Source organism: Mytilus edulis, chromosome 8 (genome assembly GCF_963676685.1).
Source record: "Mytilus edulis chromosome 8, xbMytEdul2.2, whole genome shotgun sequence".
In the NCBI taxonomy this organism is placed as follows: Eukaryota; Metazoa; Mollusca; class Bivalvia; order Mytilida; family Mytilidae; genus Mytilus; species Mytilus edulis.
Window position 1 is genome coordinate 89,440,912 of NC_092351.1, and position 17,021 is coordinate 89,457,932.

General features: G+C 32.4%; 2 protein-coding genes across 2 annotated transcripts; one reads left to right on the forward strand and one right to left on the reverse strand.

Moving 5' to 3' along the window:
- Positions 1-858: 858 nt before the first annotated feature.
- Positions 859-3,934, reverse strand: LOC139486584 (probable ATP-dependent DNA helicase RecS). Its single transcript, XM_071271509.1, has 3 exons — positions 2,954-3,934; positions 2,192-2,327; positions 859-1,540 (listed from the first exon to the last, which is right to left on the reverse strand). Exons 1-3 carry the CDS (start codon positions 3,908-3,910, stop codon positions 984-986), a joined length of 1,650 nt encoding a protein of 549 aa, XP_071127610.1. The 5' UTR covers positions 3,911-3,934; the 3' UTR covers positions 859-983.
- On the forward strand, positions 3,909-16,645 carry LOC139484514 (uncharacterized). The gene is made up of 7 exons (XM_071268246.1): positions 3,909-3,914; positions 4,032-4,094; positions 8,854-9,001; positions 9,982-10,121; positions 11,186-11,248; positions 12,750-12,860; positions 14,770-16,645. Exons 1-7 carry the CDS (start codon positions 3,909-3,911, stop codon positions 16,369-16,371), a joined length of 2,133 nt encoding a protein of 710 aa, XP_071124347.1. The 3' UTR covers positions 16,372-16,645.
- The last annotated feature ends 376 nt before the right edge of the window (positions 16,646-17,021 follow it).

Sequence of the window (17,021 nt, forward strand, 5' to 3'; positions counted from 1 at the left end):
TATAGTTCACCATGTAAAAAAAGAACTTAACAAGAAAAAGTAAACTTTGATAAATGAACCATCAAAATTAGGTCAATATCAGACATTTACTGACAGATAAACATGTTGATAGATTAGAACATTGGTTTTCCAGTTCAATTATTTGACACTGTTCATTTTGGTGCTCTTTATAGCTTGGAATTTGGTGAGAGCATAGACTCCATGTTGTAGGTTGTACTTTGACCTATTATTCATTATTGCTAACCTTAAATACACTCATGTGACTTGGATGGAGAGTTGTGTCATTTGAAATCATACCACGTAATCTTATTTATATTGTACACATAACAAACATTCCACACATCAATTGCTTATAGTAATAAAAAAACAGACCATACAAGAAAACATAACTTTGACCACTGAACCATGAAAATGATGTCAAGGTCAGGTGACACACACCAATTGAACATGTACACCTGACAATCATTGAGATGTTCCAAACACCAAATATAGTAGACATAATGTTTTCTGCAGCATACACCACATGCATGCTAGACAAAAACACCATGAGAAAAAAAAACAGACAACAAATTACAAAACACTACCAGTACTTTAAACAGTCACATGCAGGATTGACTGAAAACATCTTGAAAATAGAGAACACCAACTGCAAAACATTTTTGCATGTTTGTTATTCATTATATTCTGTTGATGAAACTTTAAGCTCTTGGGCATTTACAATGCATACTTTTGGTCTTAGGTGGAGAGCCGTCTCATTGGAAATCATACCACATCTTCTTATGCTTATATCTATCCATTAAAGTATACAAAAAAGCATAATCACTGAGCATAAATTTATTATTAACAATAAATTATCATTCTCAAAACAATGAATCATTACAATTCAAAAACATAGAAGTTTTTTTTATATTAGATATTTATACATGTAACAAGTAGCAAACAGGATAAAAATTGCAATATGTTCAAAACCATTAACATGTGCACTAACTATTCATATTCTGAACATGGTTCACTATCAGAGCAATATTTTCTGCAAAGCTGATGCTTAAATGTTGGTTTATACTTAAGACTTGTTCTTTAGTTTTAATTTCATGGACGCTGTTGATAACACTGTTCAATAAATCAGATGAGAGTCCAGTCTTTGGTATGTTTATTGGGAAACCTGTAGCTTCATTTTCTGCATCAAAGTACTGCTGGAGCATTGTTTTTAATATCTTCTTCTTATTCATAGCCAGCCTTGGCTTCTTTGGTTTTTTGGCCTCATAGTCATTTGAGTCGTCTGAATGCAGTGGTTCTTTGCATAACTCACAAATACATGCTAGTTCACAATTATCACAACAGTTATGATGAAGAACTGTTCTGTCAAAATGTACACCAAAGAAATCACTAAGAAATTTCCATCTACACTCAGAAGTCATTATAAAATCTTTCATTTTTGGTTCCAATGGCATATTGTTACCAATATCATAATTGTTGAAGTACATAATAGCAGAAGAATCTGTACCATTACGTCCCGCTCTTCCAACCTCTTGCATATAGGCTGAAAGAAAAATGACATATGTTAAATATACATACAATATAAAGATATGTACATGTACATGTATATGCTATACATCTATAATTGACCATGTATTATTGAATAAATATTTGAATTAAAAAATATTTATACAGGATATTTGCATTCAGTGCCTGACAAATATACCTTTTTTGTACACGTTAAGTTCTTTTTAGTTCAGTATTTATGTCTAAAATACTTAAAACATAAACAACTTTGTATTAGTTTTCTTTTTCTCTCTCTCCTTTGTGTGTACTCAACATCTACATTTACTTGATAAATACACTTGTAGCCTGTTGTTCAATAGTTTGTTGGTGTATGAGTTTTTCATTTCTTGTATTGTGTGTAGACTCGGCATTGATTTTCATGTCTGAAATGTTTTACACTGGTCATTTTGGGACTCTCTATACATTTGTTATTAGTTGCTGTTTGGTGTTAGCCATATGTTCTGTGTTGAAGGCTGTACTGTGATCTATATACCAGGTATAACTACATTGTGACTTTGGATAGAGGGTTGTCCCATTGGAACTCATACCACATCTTCGTATTTATATACATGTTTACAAATGAACAACATAGTTGCATAAGTACAATTTTTTTTTGTGAATTAAACAACAGAATTGAGGATCAACTTACTTTCCAATGAATTAGGTACACCAAAATGAATTATTCTCCTTATATCTGGTGCATCAGTTCCCATGCTATATGCTTCTGTAGCAAACAAAAGTCTAAGAGAGTCACTTGACATCTGCTGGACAACATGTTGCTTCAACTGAAAAAGGAAAGTACAATACTTTAAACATTTTACAATAAATCTTCATTTTAATTAGTCTTCAAATAAAAGCATATTGAATTAAACTATACTTATGTTAATATTCATGAATAAGCAATACATCTCTGTGATGCGATATTTTTTTTTACACAATGTTATGTAGAATGAATACCCATAAGCTTTTAATTTTAAGAATAAAGTAAAATTTTAAGGTTCACAATGGGAAGTTATCTCTTTGCAAACATTCCACACTTACAAGTAGTGGCTTCTTCTAAACAAAATCTTTTATAGTTTTTCATTGTAGTTTTCTAGTATACATGTATGTACCTATAATTATTTCATCATGTACATGTACATAGTAATAAGCTTTCAATTTTTTCCAGTAAAGTGCACCGTAGAATGAGGGTTGACACTTAGTTTATAATTTTTTTCAAGTTTCACGAAATAACTTTAAATATGTTAGAAAATGCACATTATAATCAGTTAGAACCGGAAAGTTAAATATTATATTGTCTTAAAATCAGCATTGGTAAATATGTTCCTCAAACCAAAACACATATACTTTTAAACCATGTACACGTATTACAATTTACTAGTCTACACAAATTAAAATATTATTTGCTTACCTGTTCTGTTGATGGAGCATGGTACTGACTGACAAATGTCTTCATTGTTTCATCAACAGGTGTGCCATCATTTTCAGGAAGCATTGCTAACTGGTATCCTGCTGCACACCATTTCAGCTTGGAATATATGACTGTCTTTGGAAAACGGTCTTGTTTTTCTTTCAACTCTTTGATAATAGGCATGAGAACAGATTCATGAGAGTCTATCGAATTCTGTACTGGTCTTTTCTTGCAGGTTAGCTTAATATTGTCACGTACAATTGTAGTGCTTACAATTTTCAGGTTTTTGAGATGTAGGGTTTTCTTAATTGCCTCACAAGTCTGTTTTGTGGCTGTCCCAGTTAAAGCTAGCACCTTTGCATTTGGGAATGTTGATCGCAGCATTGAGAGTTTTTTATAATCTTTGCGAAAGTCTGCTCCCCATTTCTCTACACAATGAGCCTCATCTATAACAATAGCGGTGGACGTTTCCTGCCATGCTGCATTACTAAAAATGTCAATAATAACTTTATTCAGGAAATGTTCTGGATGTCCAATCACAAATTTAAATTTAGCACTAACGAATTTGCACAAATCACAGTCTAAAGACATAGTAGAACAAGAATGTTTTTGGAGACGCTGCAACAATTCCGGCGAGACACAAATGGCCATACTGCCATATCTATCTAATTGTTCTGTGATGATTGAGTTTAAAGGGTTTATAATTAAAACTGATGATCGTAGATGCAGGTGAGCCAATGATTCAAATATCAAGGATTTGCCATAACTGGTTTTCAAACAAGCAATCACATCGGATTCTTTCAAATGTAACAAACAATCTACTTGCTTAGGTTTCAGGAATCTGTATTCAGTATTTCTGCAACTGTTGATTGTAAATAATGCATGCATTATGCGGATAATTTGTTGTAACTTCTCTATAAACATTGCATCGCACCGATTAACTATGGGAGGCGCCATGTTTGTTATGATTTGGATGCTTTCCCACAATTCAGTGCTGCGGAAGAGGTAGCATTGTCCAATCAGATAATCGGAGTGATTGTATTACGCCTGGCTAACATGTAGCGGAGCTAATCAGTAGCCAGGACCCCAGGCTAAAATAGTTCGACCTGGTAACTTCCGTTTTTCCCATGTGTCAAGATTGGTAAATTTATTTGACAAAAAAATTATACTTTAATGGTCCAAATCATAAGAATACCATAGTATAACAATTCGTTGTGATTGATCAAAAACTGGTAAAACTGCAGTTTGGTTATACGAAATGAATAGGAGGTGAATTTCTTGTAGGAGAACAAATCGTGCTCTTCACGACTTATAACGAAAGTCTATATTTACATTTCAAGTCCAGTTATACAAGTCTATCAAGATAGTCAATATTAAAGTTATATGGTTCGCTACTGACCCCCTACGGATCCATAGAGGGTTAGTAAAATCCGAATGGGGGTGAGGCCAGAGGCCGAGTCCCCTATGAATTTTATTCACCCTCTATGGATCCGTAGGCAGTCAGTAGCTAACCCTATAACGAATTTATCTGACGCTGGACTTTTTCTGTGGCGTTTTGTTGAAAAATAAACAATAAAACACAACAACATTAATAGATGACGTCGCCATTAACGCGTCAAGAACCCCATATGAATCTTACTAACCCCATACGGTCTCATTGAGGGTCACCACATGACGGTGTTGAACCAATCACAACGTGATAATTCATCTGTGGGCCGATAATGGCCTATAGTCAATATTCAGAGTCCGCTACTTAAACTTTCCTTTCAACTTGTTGATACTCATATATAAGGCCACATTTAAAAGAATGTATGTTTCCACTCCCTCGGGTCTACCCTTTGGCCTACCCTTATAAGTTATATGGTTCGCTACTGACCCCCTACGGATCCATAGAGGGTTTGTAAAATCCATAGGGGGTGAGGCCTGAGGCCGAGTCCCCTATGAATTTTATTAACCCTATATGGATCCGTAGGGGGTCAGTAGTTAACCGTATAACGAATTTATCGGACGCTGGACTTTTTCTGCGACGTTTTGTGGAAAAATAAACAATGAAACACAACAACATCAATAGATGACGTCGCCATTAACGCGTCACGAACCCCATATGAAACTTACTAACCCCATACAGTCTCATAGGGGGTCACCACGTGACGGCGTTTAACCAATCACAACGTGATAATTAATTTGTGGTCCAATAATAGGCTTTGGCCTGTAACACAGACCGGACAGGCATTTTTTAACAATGTCATAGCATGTTCTTATAGCTGGGGGTTCCAATCCCAGATCCCACTTACTGTTTAGTCAGATTCCTGTATCCTGCCTACATTATCATGACTATGTGCGTAAGCAATTCTCATTTTTTTGTCCTCTCCCGGGTCCTGCTAGACCTCATTTCCCCCTTTCACGACACAATAATTTGACTTTCATATGTCAGGCTTATAAAAAATTGACAATCCCTCATCAAACTTATACCCCAATGAGACCCACATAGCTGTTACGACTTGTCCTGTCACGGGTGTCGATGCCACTTTTCAGTTGTTTGTGCTCGATTAGTGTGTATTCATTTAGATTATCAATCTTTCTGCTTAAAATATCAGAATGTATACAACTTATTTTCAGGAAAATATTTTTTTGACAAGAGGGTTTATTCTTCACCCGGATGGGGAGAGGGGAAACAAACATCAACTTTAAATGATGTGCTCCAGTATTTTCACACTAATTTATCCTCCATTATGAAAATCTGCCCCATCCCTATTATAATAATCCATCAGGGTACTTACAACTCAAACAAGTGATTTTAGAATCACTTCTTTAAGTGATTTTGGCTGTAAAATATTAAACAAAAAATCTAAAAAATAGACAGACTTCAAGTCACTGAAACAAGTAATTCGAGAAGATCACTTAAATAAGTGTTTATAACTTTGCCACAAGCTTGATTTATCATTGGTAAAAAGACAAGAATTCCATTGAAAAACAACTATGTCCATCTAGATATTGTCGTTTGCTTGATAAGCAGTCAGGGGCGTTACTTAAACAAGTTATTATTTTTAATTACTTATATAAGTAATTTTTTAAATTAAAAATAATAAAATTACTTAATAGAGTTATTTTAATTTTCAATAGAAACATAGACTCAATGTAGTTTTCATGATTTTAAACAACATTTTATATCATAAAATAAAGAATTTATCAGATTTGAGAGGAGTATAGAGATAAAAATTACTTTGAAAATAATGACAAAAATATTACTTGAATAAGTTATTTTAAACATTTTTGAAAAAAATAGCAATTACACTTATCTAAGGCACACATGTGATTGATTTAGGTTACAAATTATAAATAACTTCAGGTCTTAATTGATTCACAAGTATCTATCTATTTATATCAGTCTATCTTCAAGATTTTAGAGGAAAATGATAATTTAATAGTCCCAAGAGACCAATCTTTGACCCAGAAGCATCGGTATGAAAGAAAGATGCGTGGGAAAGTTAATTAGTGTTTCTGAAGAATTAGTTTTTATATATCAAAGGAAAAATAACCAAATAACTGTGAAAATTATTTAAAGCTAGAAAAATCTGTATTTTTGGACACCTATAAAAATAATATTCAGAAAAATAACTTATATAAGTTATATTCACATTAGCCTCGTTTTCAACATTACTTGTATAGGTAATTTTAATTGTTACTTGTTTAAGTAATGCCCCTGACTGATAAGCCTGTCCGTGTTAACAACTTATTTAAAATATGCATTTTCTGGAATAATTTGTAGATCAGGACATAACCTTGAAGTATATCAATTTAACTCTTAAAGAAAACCAATCAGGTTACCTAATATTGTTGACCTTTGTCTTATAGTCGTGATAGTCAGCAAGTTAATGTATATTTGATTACAGAACAATTCTCAAGGGTACTTTAAGTTTTAAAAGCTTTAGCACACTAACTTACTGCCCAAGCACACTTGTGAAGTTAATATTCATAGAACATGGGATATTTGATCTATGCAGGAAAATTAAAAAAAAGTTTGTGAAAATATGGAAAATCACTGAAATTAACATTTGAACATCGAAGGAAACACTTAAATACTGGTGATAACTGAATTTATCAAATCACTTAAATAGTGGACAATGAAATCACTTGTTTAAGTAGCACCCCTGACTGATAAGATAAAGATATTTTTTTTAATTTCCTTATCATAGGGCTCATAACAAGCATGTAATTGTTCCAGACCGTATGAGTATTTGGACCGTACGCGTACGGTCTGGACCGTATGTGTACTTTTTCAAAATACTCATACGGTCTGACCATACGCGTATGGTCTGACTAATATTAAGAAGATAGTCAAGTTTATTAGATGCAAATGCATATAACAGATCAACACAACTTAACTCCAAAATTAATATAAAAAGTTCAATTGTAATTGAAAAACTAACTTTAGAGTTTAATTACTTAAAAAAAGAACGCTACTTAAATCTCTTATAATTAGCATGTCAATGTAATACATAACATTTTTTTTCTGTATTGAATTATGCTCACTGAAATTGAAGATATCGGAAGTAAGCATAATGTGGGAGGACAATTGTTTTATAATATTATAAAAAAAAATGCAAAGCTTAGGAACATGCATGAACTGAAAACATGTAAATGTAAAACAAATATTACGTAGCAAGTGTCACCTAGTGCAAGAGTACAAAAATAGGATTCAGATGTACAGTTCAACTAATATTTAATTTCAACTGTTCGCTTGTTCACTTTATCCATCTAATTGCAATAATAACAATTTGTAAACCTAAAAAAACAAAGATTTCCATAAATGTTTGTTTAATTCATCTACTTGACTCAATAACATGTATGGCCACCTGGACCGTACGCGTACGGTCCAAATACTCATATGGTCTGGAACATAATCACATAAAGTAAAAAAAAAAACTTTCTCTCCCACTTGCATACCCCTTACAAATACAACTATTGTTCTGATTAAGGATGATTGATTTAACAGCACTAAATTTAAATGAAAAATAAAAGACAGATAAAAATACAGACACAAATGTATTATAGGCTATAGTATTAATGAAGAGAGCACTTAGTAACATGGGAACCAGTTCATTCATGCGGGGTGATAGGAGGGGGTCCTGATCTTGAAGACCTGGGCTTCAAAACATGAAATCCAGAGATCCTGGATTTAATGTAACCTAAATTCAAAAAAATAATTCTTAAATCCTGAAACATTGTTTTATTGTTTAATCTTTTGACTGAGTGACATGAATTATAAACATAATAAAGCTCCTTTTTGATTTCTAAAAATTTCTAATATATATATACAACTCGTCTAAACATCAACCCAACAATGTTAAATCTGTAAATTTGCTTTCGCAATTTTTTTTTCTTCCCTCGCCAGGATTCGAAACCCATGCTACTGGGATATCCTGACACCAAATCGCCTGAACTGCAGTTATCTCGCTAGACCACACAACCACCTTGGCTCTCTATATATTTATATATATATATGACATTGAGAAGTTTATATTGAACTTCATTCTTTCAAAATGTGACAGGTGTATCATTAGCTCATGGTGCAGATGTTAATTATATATATAGTTTACACTTTAACAAATTAAAAGATCAAGTTAGAATGTTGTTCCAATATATTTAGGAATCTTTAACCAGCAGGTGACTATGTTTTACCATGATGATGCAATACTCTCAGACTACATATTTAGAAAAAGTGTGCATACGGTGCAGACTGAACACATACAGTTCAAATACCGGTACTTGTATGGTCTGGAACAGATCAACATGAGTGCTTATATTTCCATAACAATGGACAACAGACTATTCACAATAATAAGTTACAAAAAAAAACATAAACATCAGTATATTATTACATTTTTTTCCAATTTCAGGTAGCCAAATGGTCACTTGTATTATTTGACATTGACGGCAATACAGCAAAGGTCAGATCAGCAAAACTGTCATCAGCTACAAAAAGTACTAAAGTAAACTTGGTATTGGGTACCAAATCATTGGAAGTTGAAGTTCTTGAAATAGCAGGTATGTTTGATTATTAAACAAACTTTTTGTACATTAAAAATTGCTTTTTAGGCTAAGACAGTAAGACTTGTTGAGTAAGATGCTTTTCTTTTACTATCGTGATGATGGTGAATAGAGCATTATTATACAAAATTGATTGTCAGAGATGCCAAGTATATACATGTATATACTATTGTTTTTATTGCTATGACTGATAATTTTCATATTATTTAATTTCATTAAATGATATTAAAATATTATTGTTGAATACACAATTACAGTTGATACTGATCATGCTAATTTTATTGCAATGCACATGTACAATTATCATGCATTTGTCATGTGTTTCTAGGAACGTTTATAAAATATAAAGTCTTTAAATCCAGATTTGTTCTATCTAATATTTTTTTTTAAATGTGGGCCATTTGTTTTCTCAATTGAATTGTTTCATATTTCATGTTCAAGCTTTTTATACACATATATATACATAATATAGTACGTGGTTTATCATTGTTGAAAGCTTTACAATTGCGTGGTATTGGCTACATCCAATCGATTGGAAGTTGTCTCTGTAGCAATCATACTACATCTCACTTCATCATGTTTATTGTTGTACGAAAAAAAATGTGCGTTTCCAATACTTTAATTGATATTAACAATGATTAATTCATCTACAAGATCTAAGAGATATTCATTTTCAATGAAATCAAAAATTTATGTATAAAGACAACTGTGTATTACAAGACAATTAAATATTCATTGAAACCCCACTTATGATGCTTATATGTATAAGGTAAAATACCGAGGATATCCTATATTACTTCAAATTTATACTTGAATAAAGTTCACCTTGATTTTCAACGTTTTGTGATCCATACTTGTGTGTGATTGAGCTTGGGTTTTAAATATTTATTGAGATGGGTGTCTTTGTTACTTCACTTTTATGACATTTGTTTAATGAATTTATTTGATTAAATAATTTTTAATTTTTTTCTGAACAGAAACTGAAGAAGAGTTAGACTTGTATGAAGATGAATGGGAGAAAACTCATCGAGCTATTGCCATTGACAGGGAAATCGCCCGGAGACAAAACTTAGACCAGCAGGAGTACGGTTTTTTAGCTGTTTGGCCAGAAGAAACGGTAAGCCCAAATAAATACTTAAAAGTACTTTTTAGAATATAAGAATATGAGGCATGATTGCCAGTGAGAAAACTAACCACTAGAGACCAGATGACATATATGTTAATAATAATAGGCCTTTGCCAATTAGCAAAATGATGAGGAAAACCCTACAGCATAGTGATTTGTTAATGGCCATGAAATTAAACAAGAAAATAAAATATTTAAGAAAGCTAAAGGCATGATTTACTTTATACAAAAATATGATGGACAGCAATAAACAACAACAACTGAACTAAAGGTTCCTGATTGGATATTGTAGCATGCTTTATTTAGCATTTGTAAGATTTTTCCTTACCATGCTTACTGGGATAAATTTCTAATGACCTTATGTTGTAATTAATAACTTTCAGTATGTTTAATAAAATGCTCATCAAAGGGCTTTAAAAAACATGTGCGTTTCAAATACTTTAATTGATATTAAGCTCTTAAGGTGGTACCTAACACTTGAACTAAAATTAAATTGGCTTGTTTAATTTTCTTAAAATTTTGCCAAAGTATTTACTTTCACCCTTGGCAAAAATATAAAAAATTCAAAAAATCTGAACCAACCGTTTATCAGAAAAATTACACTGGTTATCATGGTTATATGGCAGTTTCATAAAGACTTTTTTTTTATCCTATTCAATTATGAAGACTACGTCATTAAAACGTTCTGCAGATTTTTTAGAGTTATCTCCCTGTAGTGTTAGGTACCACCTTATTGGTACAAAAATCAAAGTTTTGAAAACCTTGATCAGAAACAAAGCGCCATCTGCTATTTTAACCCAACAATAATCATGATAAGAGTCATAGAAATCTAACTTAAATAGTAACTTGAAATTTCAAACAAATATTTTTGTTGGTGACGTATAAATTTTACCATTCTTAACTCTAATATTGGTTGCAGTGTCTTTGAAAATTTTTTAATGTGTCAAGTTGAAACCATTGTCTTCAACAGTAGCACAAGAAATCTTTAGTTAACATAAAAATGGTAAACTTGCCATTGATAAAAGATTTAAGACATGTTTAATTGTTATTGGCAGGAATCAACAGCTGAGACAACAGATGAACATGTTGCAGAACCATTTCAGCCTGATGATATTGAGGTATAAAACTTATATTTATATAAAAGATCATTATGTTTCCGCTAGATTTTAATTTAGGTTGCAATTTTTAGATTTTTAACAAATGCAAGTATAATCAAACTGTCACGTCTAAATTTAAGCATACATGTTTTTAGTCATCAGGTCATACAGTGTGTGTAACACTTTTCAATTCAAAGTTTAAAAAAATTTTGAAATTTTAGATTTTTTGAATTTTGATCAAAGTTTTAAAATATCAAAATTTCAAATAGTGTAAAAGTTTTGAAATTTTAACCAAATTATTAAAATAATAAAATTCTAAATATCATTTAGAAGTTTGATAGTTTAGGAATTTGATCAAACTTTTAAAATACTAAACCTAACGTGCAATTTTGATTATTTCACTATTTGAAAGTTTGATTTTTAAGTTTTTGATTAAAATATCAAAAATAGAAAAGGGACAAAAAGGGGTACCTGTAAAAAGAGAAGCGAAATGAAATAAAACCGAAAACCGTTAAAAAGTGGACAACTTCCCTTGTATATATATGAAATCTGGGACTATTATACTAACAGGACTGGAAACTGATTGATTTGTTGAGACTTTGCCCTGAAAGCGAGATTATTTTTTTGTTGTTTTGATTGACAGCTTATTGTGTCATAAAGCAAATTAGCATTTGTTACATGTACTGAGGCAAAAAGATTTTTCCTGTTGTGGTTAATCAAATTGATATAATTGAATGTTTTACTCTATTTTACAGAACTTACATATGTGATAAATGCAGATGTAGATTTTAACATATAGATTTATCACATGTAAGTTCGGTAAACATGGTAAAAAAGAGAAAAATATTCAATTGTATCAATTTAGTTAACCCCAACAAGAAAAATCTTTTTGCTTTAATGCATACAATTTTATTGGTAATTACATAATGCTAAATTCAATGTTTTTGTAACAATATAAAAAAGAAGATGTGGTATAATTGCCAATGAGACATTTCTCCACAAGAGATCAAATGACACAGAATTTTACAACTTAAGGTTACTGTACAGGCTATAATAATGAGCAAAGCCCATACTGCATAGTCAGCTATAAAAGACCCTGAACTGACAAATGTAAAACACTTCAAACTGGAAAACCAATGGCATTATTCATGTTAAAAAAATGATCTAAAACAATTATGTTACTCATTAACAAATGATGATAACCACTGAATTACAGGGTTCTATCTTGGACAGGCACATCAGATAAATACAAATAGAAATACTGCTTTAGAGTGGATGTGACTGTGGGTACTTGATTATATCCCAACAACTTAGATAAACCAAAATTCAACCTTTTGAAAGTTTGACCACTGTGTTCCTATCAGGCTTCCGAATTCATTAATATATGTAATGGTTAATAAGATGTAAGCCAGGAAAAAAGTGTAGTTATGATCTGTTTTATAAATGAAATAAGATGTACTTGTTTGCAGCTTATGACTAACATATAATAGGATAAAATTAATGTTTTCTATGTGTTTTTCAGGATACTGCTAATTCAGAACATGACACCTCCATTGGAGCTGATGATATTCAAGAGGAACAGGCTGACCCTCTGGGAATAGCAATTTTACCAGACCAGCCTACTGAGTTCAAGGTATGTTGAAAATAATCAGTCTACATTTTTATTTATCCAGCCAAAACCTATCCAATGTAAAAAAAATAGGCAGAGGATGCCAGAGGCACATTCATAGTTATAAGTTAAAATTTTCACTGCAAACCCAATAATTTGTCCAATTGAAAAAATACAATAGCTTTAATTTCTCTGTGTAGTTTATTCACTGGGATCATCAAATATCTTACATAGAGAAAGATATCACTCATTGATTAATTTACTGAGTAAAAGATCCTCTGCCAATAGTTCATTTGCCAATTATCGGTTTGATTCTGTTATTACAATCTTTTTTAACAAATTACTTCCCTCTGTCAATCCTAGACTGGTTCTCTACCGGCTGATTTTTTTTCAATTCTTATTATGAAGTTCCATCCGATCCCCTTTGTCATGGTCTATTGACTTTGAAAATTTTAACAAGTTATCATGTATTAGTTTGTGATTAAGTCAATTCAAGGGGAACCATTAGTGTTAGGTCAATGTTAATTTGTATTCAGTTGTATAAGCATTGGCACATCTCATTTCCATGGAGAATATTTGGCCTCGCCCCTCAGTCACAGTCTAATGAATTTGTAACTTATCTTAGTTTTCATGTATTAGTTTGTGATAAGATCATTTTAAGATGTTCGGAACTGCTAATGTTAAGTCAATGAAATTTGGTATGCAAATTTATTTGCATTTTCAAGTATCATTTTTATGGAGATTATATAGCTCCACCCCCTCTTGTTGAATTTGAAACTTTTTTATAGTTTACTAGTAAAAGTTTGAATTTAGATTTGGGAACGACACATACGTTAATGAATGAGTGATATATATTTAGAAGAAAAATAAAGATCCCAGTGAATAAATTACACAGAGAACAATTGCTTTTGTATTTGTTGAAATGTTAATGACATGTTGTACCAAAACTTTTTATGCAAAATACAAATGAATCATGCAATAGCCCCACACAGCTGTTTATTAAGTTTCCTTTCAGTTGCTTTTATTAATCTAGACTGAGTGACATAAGCCTTATAAATATAACTAAGAAGATGTGGAATGATCGCAAATGAGACAACTCTATACAACAGACCAAAAGACACAGAAATTAAATACTATGGGCCATGTTTTGACTTCAGCAATGAGCAAAACCCATACTTGATTATTTCTTTACATCCAAATGTTATGATACTTATGCATTTTGTTTATCACAAAACTCAATAGAGGTTGAACACTTCCCATCACTTGAATAGTTCTTGAATTATACCCCTTTGCAAATGAAAAAATGCTGATTTTTTGTTTCTGTTCACTCACTTTAGTTGGCTGCAATTAAATGTTATGAACCTTATTCATAATAATTATTACTACAAAAGTAATGAAGTTATGTCTGTTTGCAAATAGAAAAATTGCTAAATTTTTGTTTTGTTCCCAATGTCATAGGTTTGCCAAATGTTATGAAACTTATATGCAAGGTTTAAAACCACGAAAAACAGATCAAGATTGAATTTCGGGGGCATCACTTACTGTTCTAGAATTATGCCCCTTTACAAATTGAAAAATGCTGAATTCACGTTCTCAATCTTGAGTTTGCATCAACCAAATAAAATGTAACTAACACAATACTGAATACCACAAGACTCAGATCAGTACAAATTAAGGTAGTGTCAGTTTGACCATTTCTTCAATTATGTTCTTTAATAACTTGACATGATTTTTAATAGCATGATCTGTAATTTCTGTGGTTCATGAACTCATTCCTTATTTGTTTTCCAAAAATATATTAATTTGGACAGAAAAAATGAAAATAGCAGAATTGATAAACTAGACGATAATTTTAGATGTATTAGTTCGGCTGAATTGTCAATTAATTCCTTATAGAAATATTTATTTTATAGTTGTTTTTTTGTTTTGGCAGGGTAGCAAAAGTCGTTTAGTTAAAGTGTTATACCAAGGTGCTGGAGACTATAGTCAGACACGAGCCGTTCCACAGAGAGAGCCATGTTTTAAGGGAGGCCTTACCCTAGACCAAGCAGATATTGTGACCAATCAAGTCAACAATTATGAGAAAGGTGTTGTTGACAAACAAACTGAGACTGATTCTGTAATCATACTATCAGACGAGAAAGATTTACAGAATATACTGGCAGATTACAAGCCAACTCCAAAGACCACATCAGTGTCAACACAGACAGATCCCCCTGAAATTCCAGATATTAGAAGCCAGATCATCGAAATTCTCAGGGTAGTAAAAGACATCCGTAGACACATCCCATCATCACAGCAATCCTTTTCCAAAGAGTTACAGGACTTATCACCATTCCCATCATCTGATTTACAAGACTTAGACCTAATGGAATATGTGACCGGTTCACCTCCATCATCTAAATCAACACCAACAGACAGCTTTGATGCAACTGCATTATTTACTACTATGTTATGTCAAGCAGCAAGTATGCCATCAGCAAGTTCTATCACTGGCCCTTCACTCGAGCAAATGATGACTACAACACAGCAGATACCATCATCAGTAGCTTCTTCATCTGGCCATGCAGATCAACAATTGCCTACTACATCAACAACTTGTAACACAAACAACTTGTCACAACAAACAGAACAACAGGTCAGCACAACAGACATTTCAGTACCTATCACCACAGTTGCAGATATTCACATATTCCCCAAGAAAGTATCAGCAACACCAGGACCAAATTCATTAATTTCTAGTCAAATTTCCAATGCACTTCAGCATGGCACAACAGCGGCCCAAAACATGCCAACATCAATAACAAGACCTAGAATCCGCACTCTGCCTCCAATTGACGAGCATGACATCATAACCTCAGCATCAGACATTGTTTCTACACCATCAGAGTCAGTGGATTTCACATCATTAGATATTGATAGCTCTCCAGGATTTAACCCTACACCAGTAACACTATCCCCAGTTCTACATTCATCTCCAGATATAACACTTCCTTTGAATAGTACCATTGCTCCATTACCAGACATTGCTCCATTTACAGAAGCTAACACCACTCCAGCCAATCAGGTTTCATCAGCCATACATCATGTACGTCAGACATTATTGCAACCAACATTACCACTGTCATCAAATTCCTCTTCTACAAGGGATACAATTCAGTCATCTGTAGCTTTACATCATTTCAAACCAGCAAACGTTTACAACTGCTATCCTGGACCAATTCATCAAGTAAAATGTAACACAGATATTGAAATTGACTTCCTTGAACTCCGAATTCATCCTGATACAGTCTGTAAAGTTTCAAGCAATAGCCTAACTGATTCTCAATTCATCTTTAACTTGGCAAAAGAGTTGTTTACTCCTGCAGAAATGTTTGGAAGGAACTACACCGGTCAGAAAGGGAAACAAAGTCTATCACCAAGAAGGAAGCATGCCATCGAGCACTGTGTTTTTGACATCAAAGGACCACACATGCTAAAACAGATTGGGTCCTCTATCAACAACGGGATACGCAACATGTTCCGAAAGAAATAAATTTGAACACGCTTTTTGACATTTATTTATAACAATGGACTAAATATTTTCACTTGGTGATAAACAATTATTATAAACAGTTATCGTTATTGTTCATTTAAAATGGACTTTCCCTTATTAATAATTTATGGACATTAGTTTTGTGGCTAAATAGCTTTCATTTACCTATTAAGGTGTGAAATAGTAATCTGCATATGTTGTGAATAGTTTTTATTGAAGATTAATTTATTTTTGTTCATATATTTATTAAAATTATCACTTTATTGTAAACTCATCTCATTAGTTTTTAATAGTTACATTGCCTCAACAGAATATTTGTGAAACAGCAAAACAAAAGCTGTTGTGGGCTTGATTTCGAAAAAAAATATTTCAAGATTGCTTACAATTCAAGTTATTTCATTGATTGTTGATTTTAACTTTCTAGAAATGTGATTGCTTAAAACTAACTTAAAACACAAGTTATAGACTTAGTTAGTTAGTATATGCACACAAGGTGTGATATAATTGCCAATGACACCAAAGTGGACATGTATTGTTTATGACAGTGTCACTGTCGATCTATGACACAAAAAAAGGAATAGCACTTATTGCAGTGTTAACCATCAGTCCCAGAAAGGCCTTCAACAAGAAGCAAAAACCTATCACCTCAT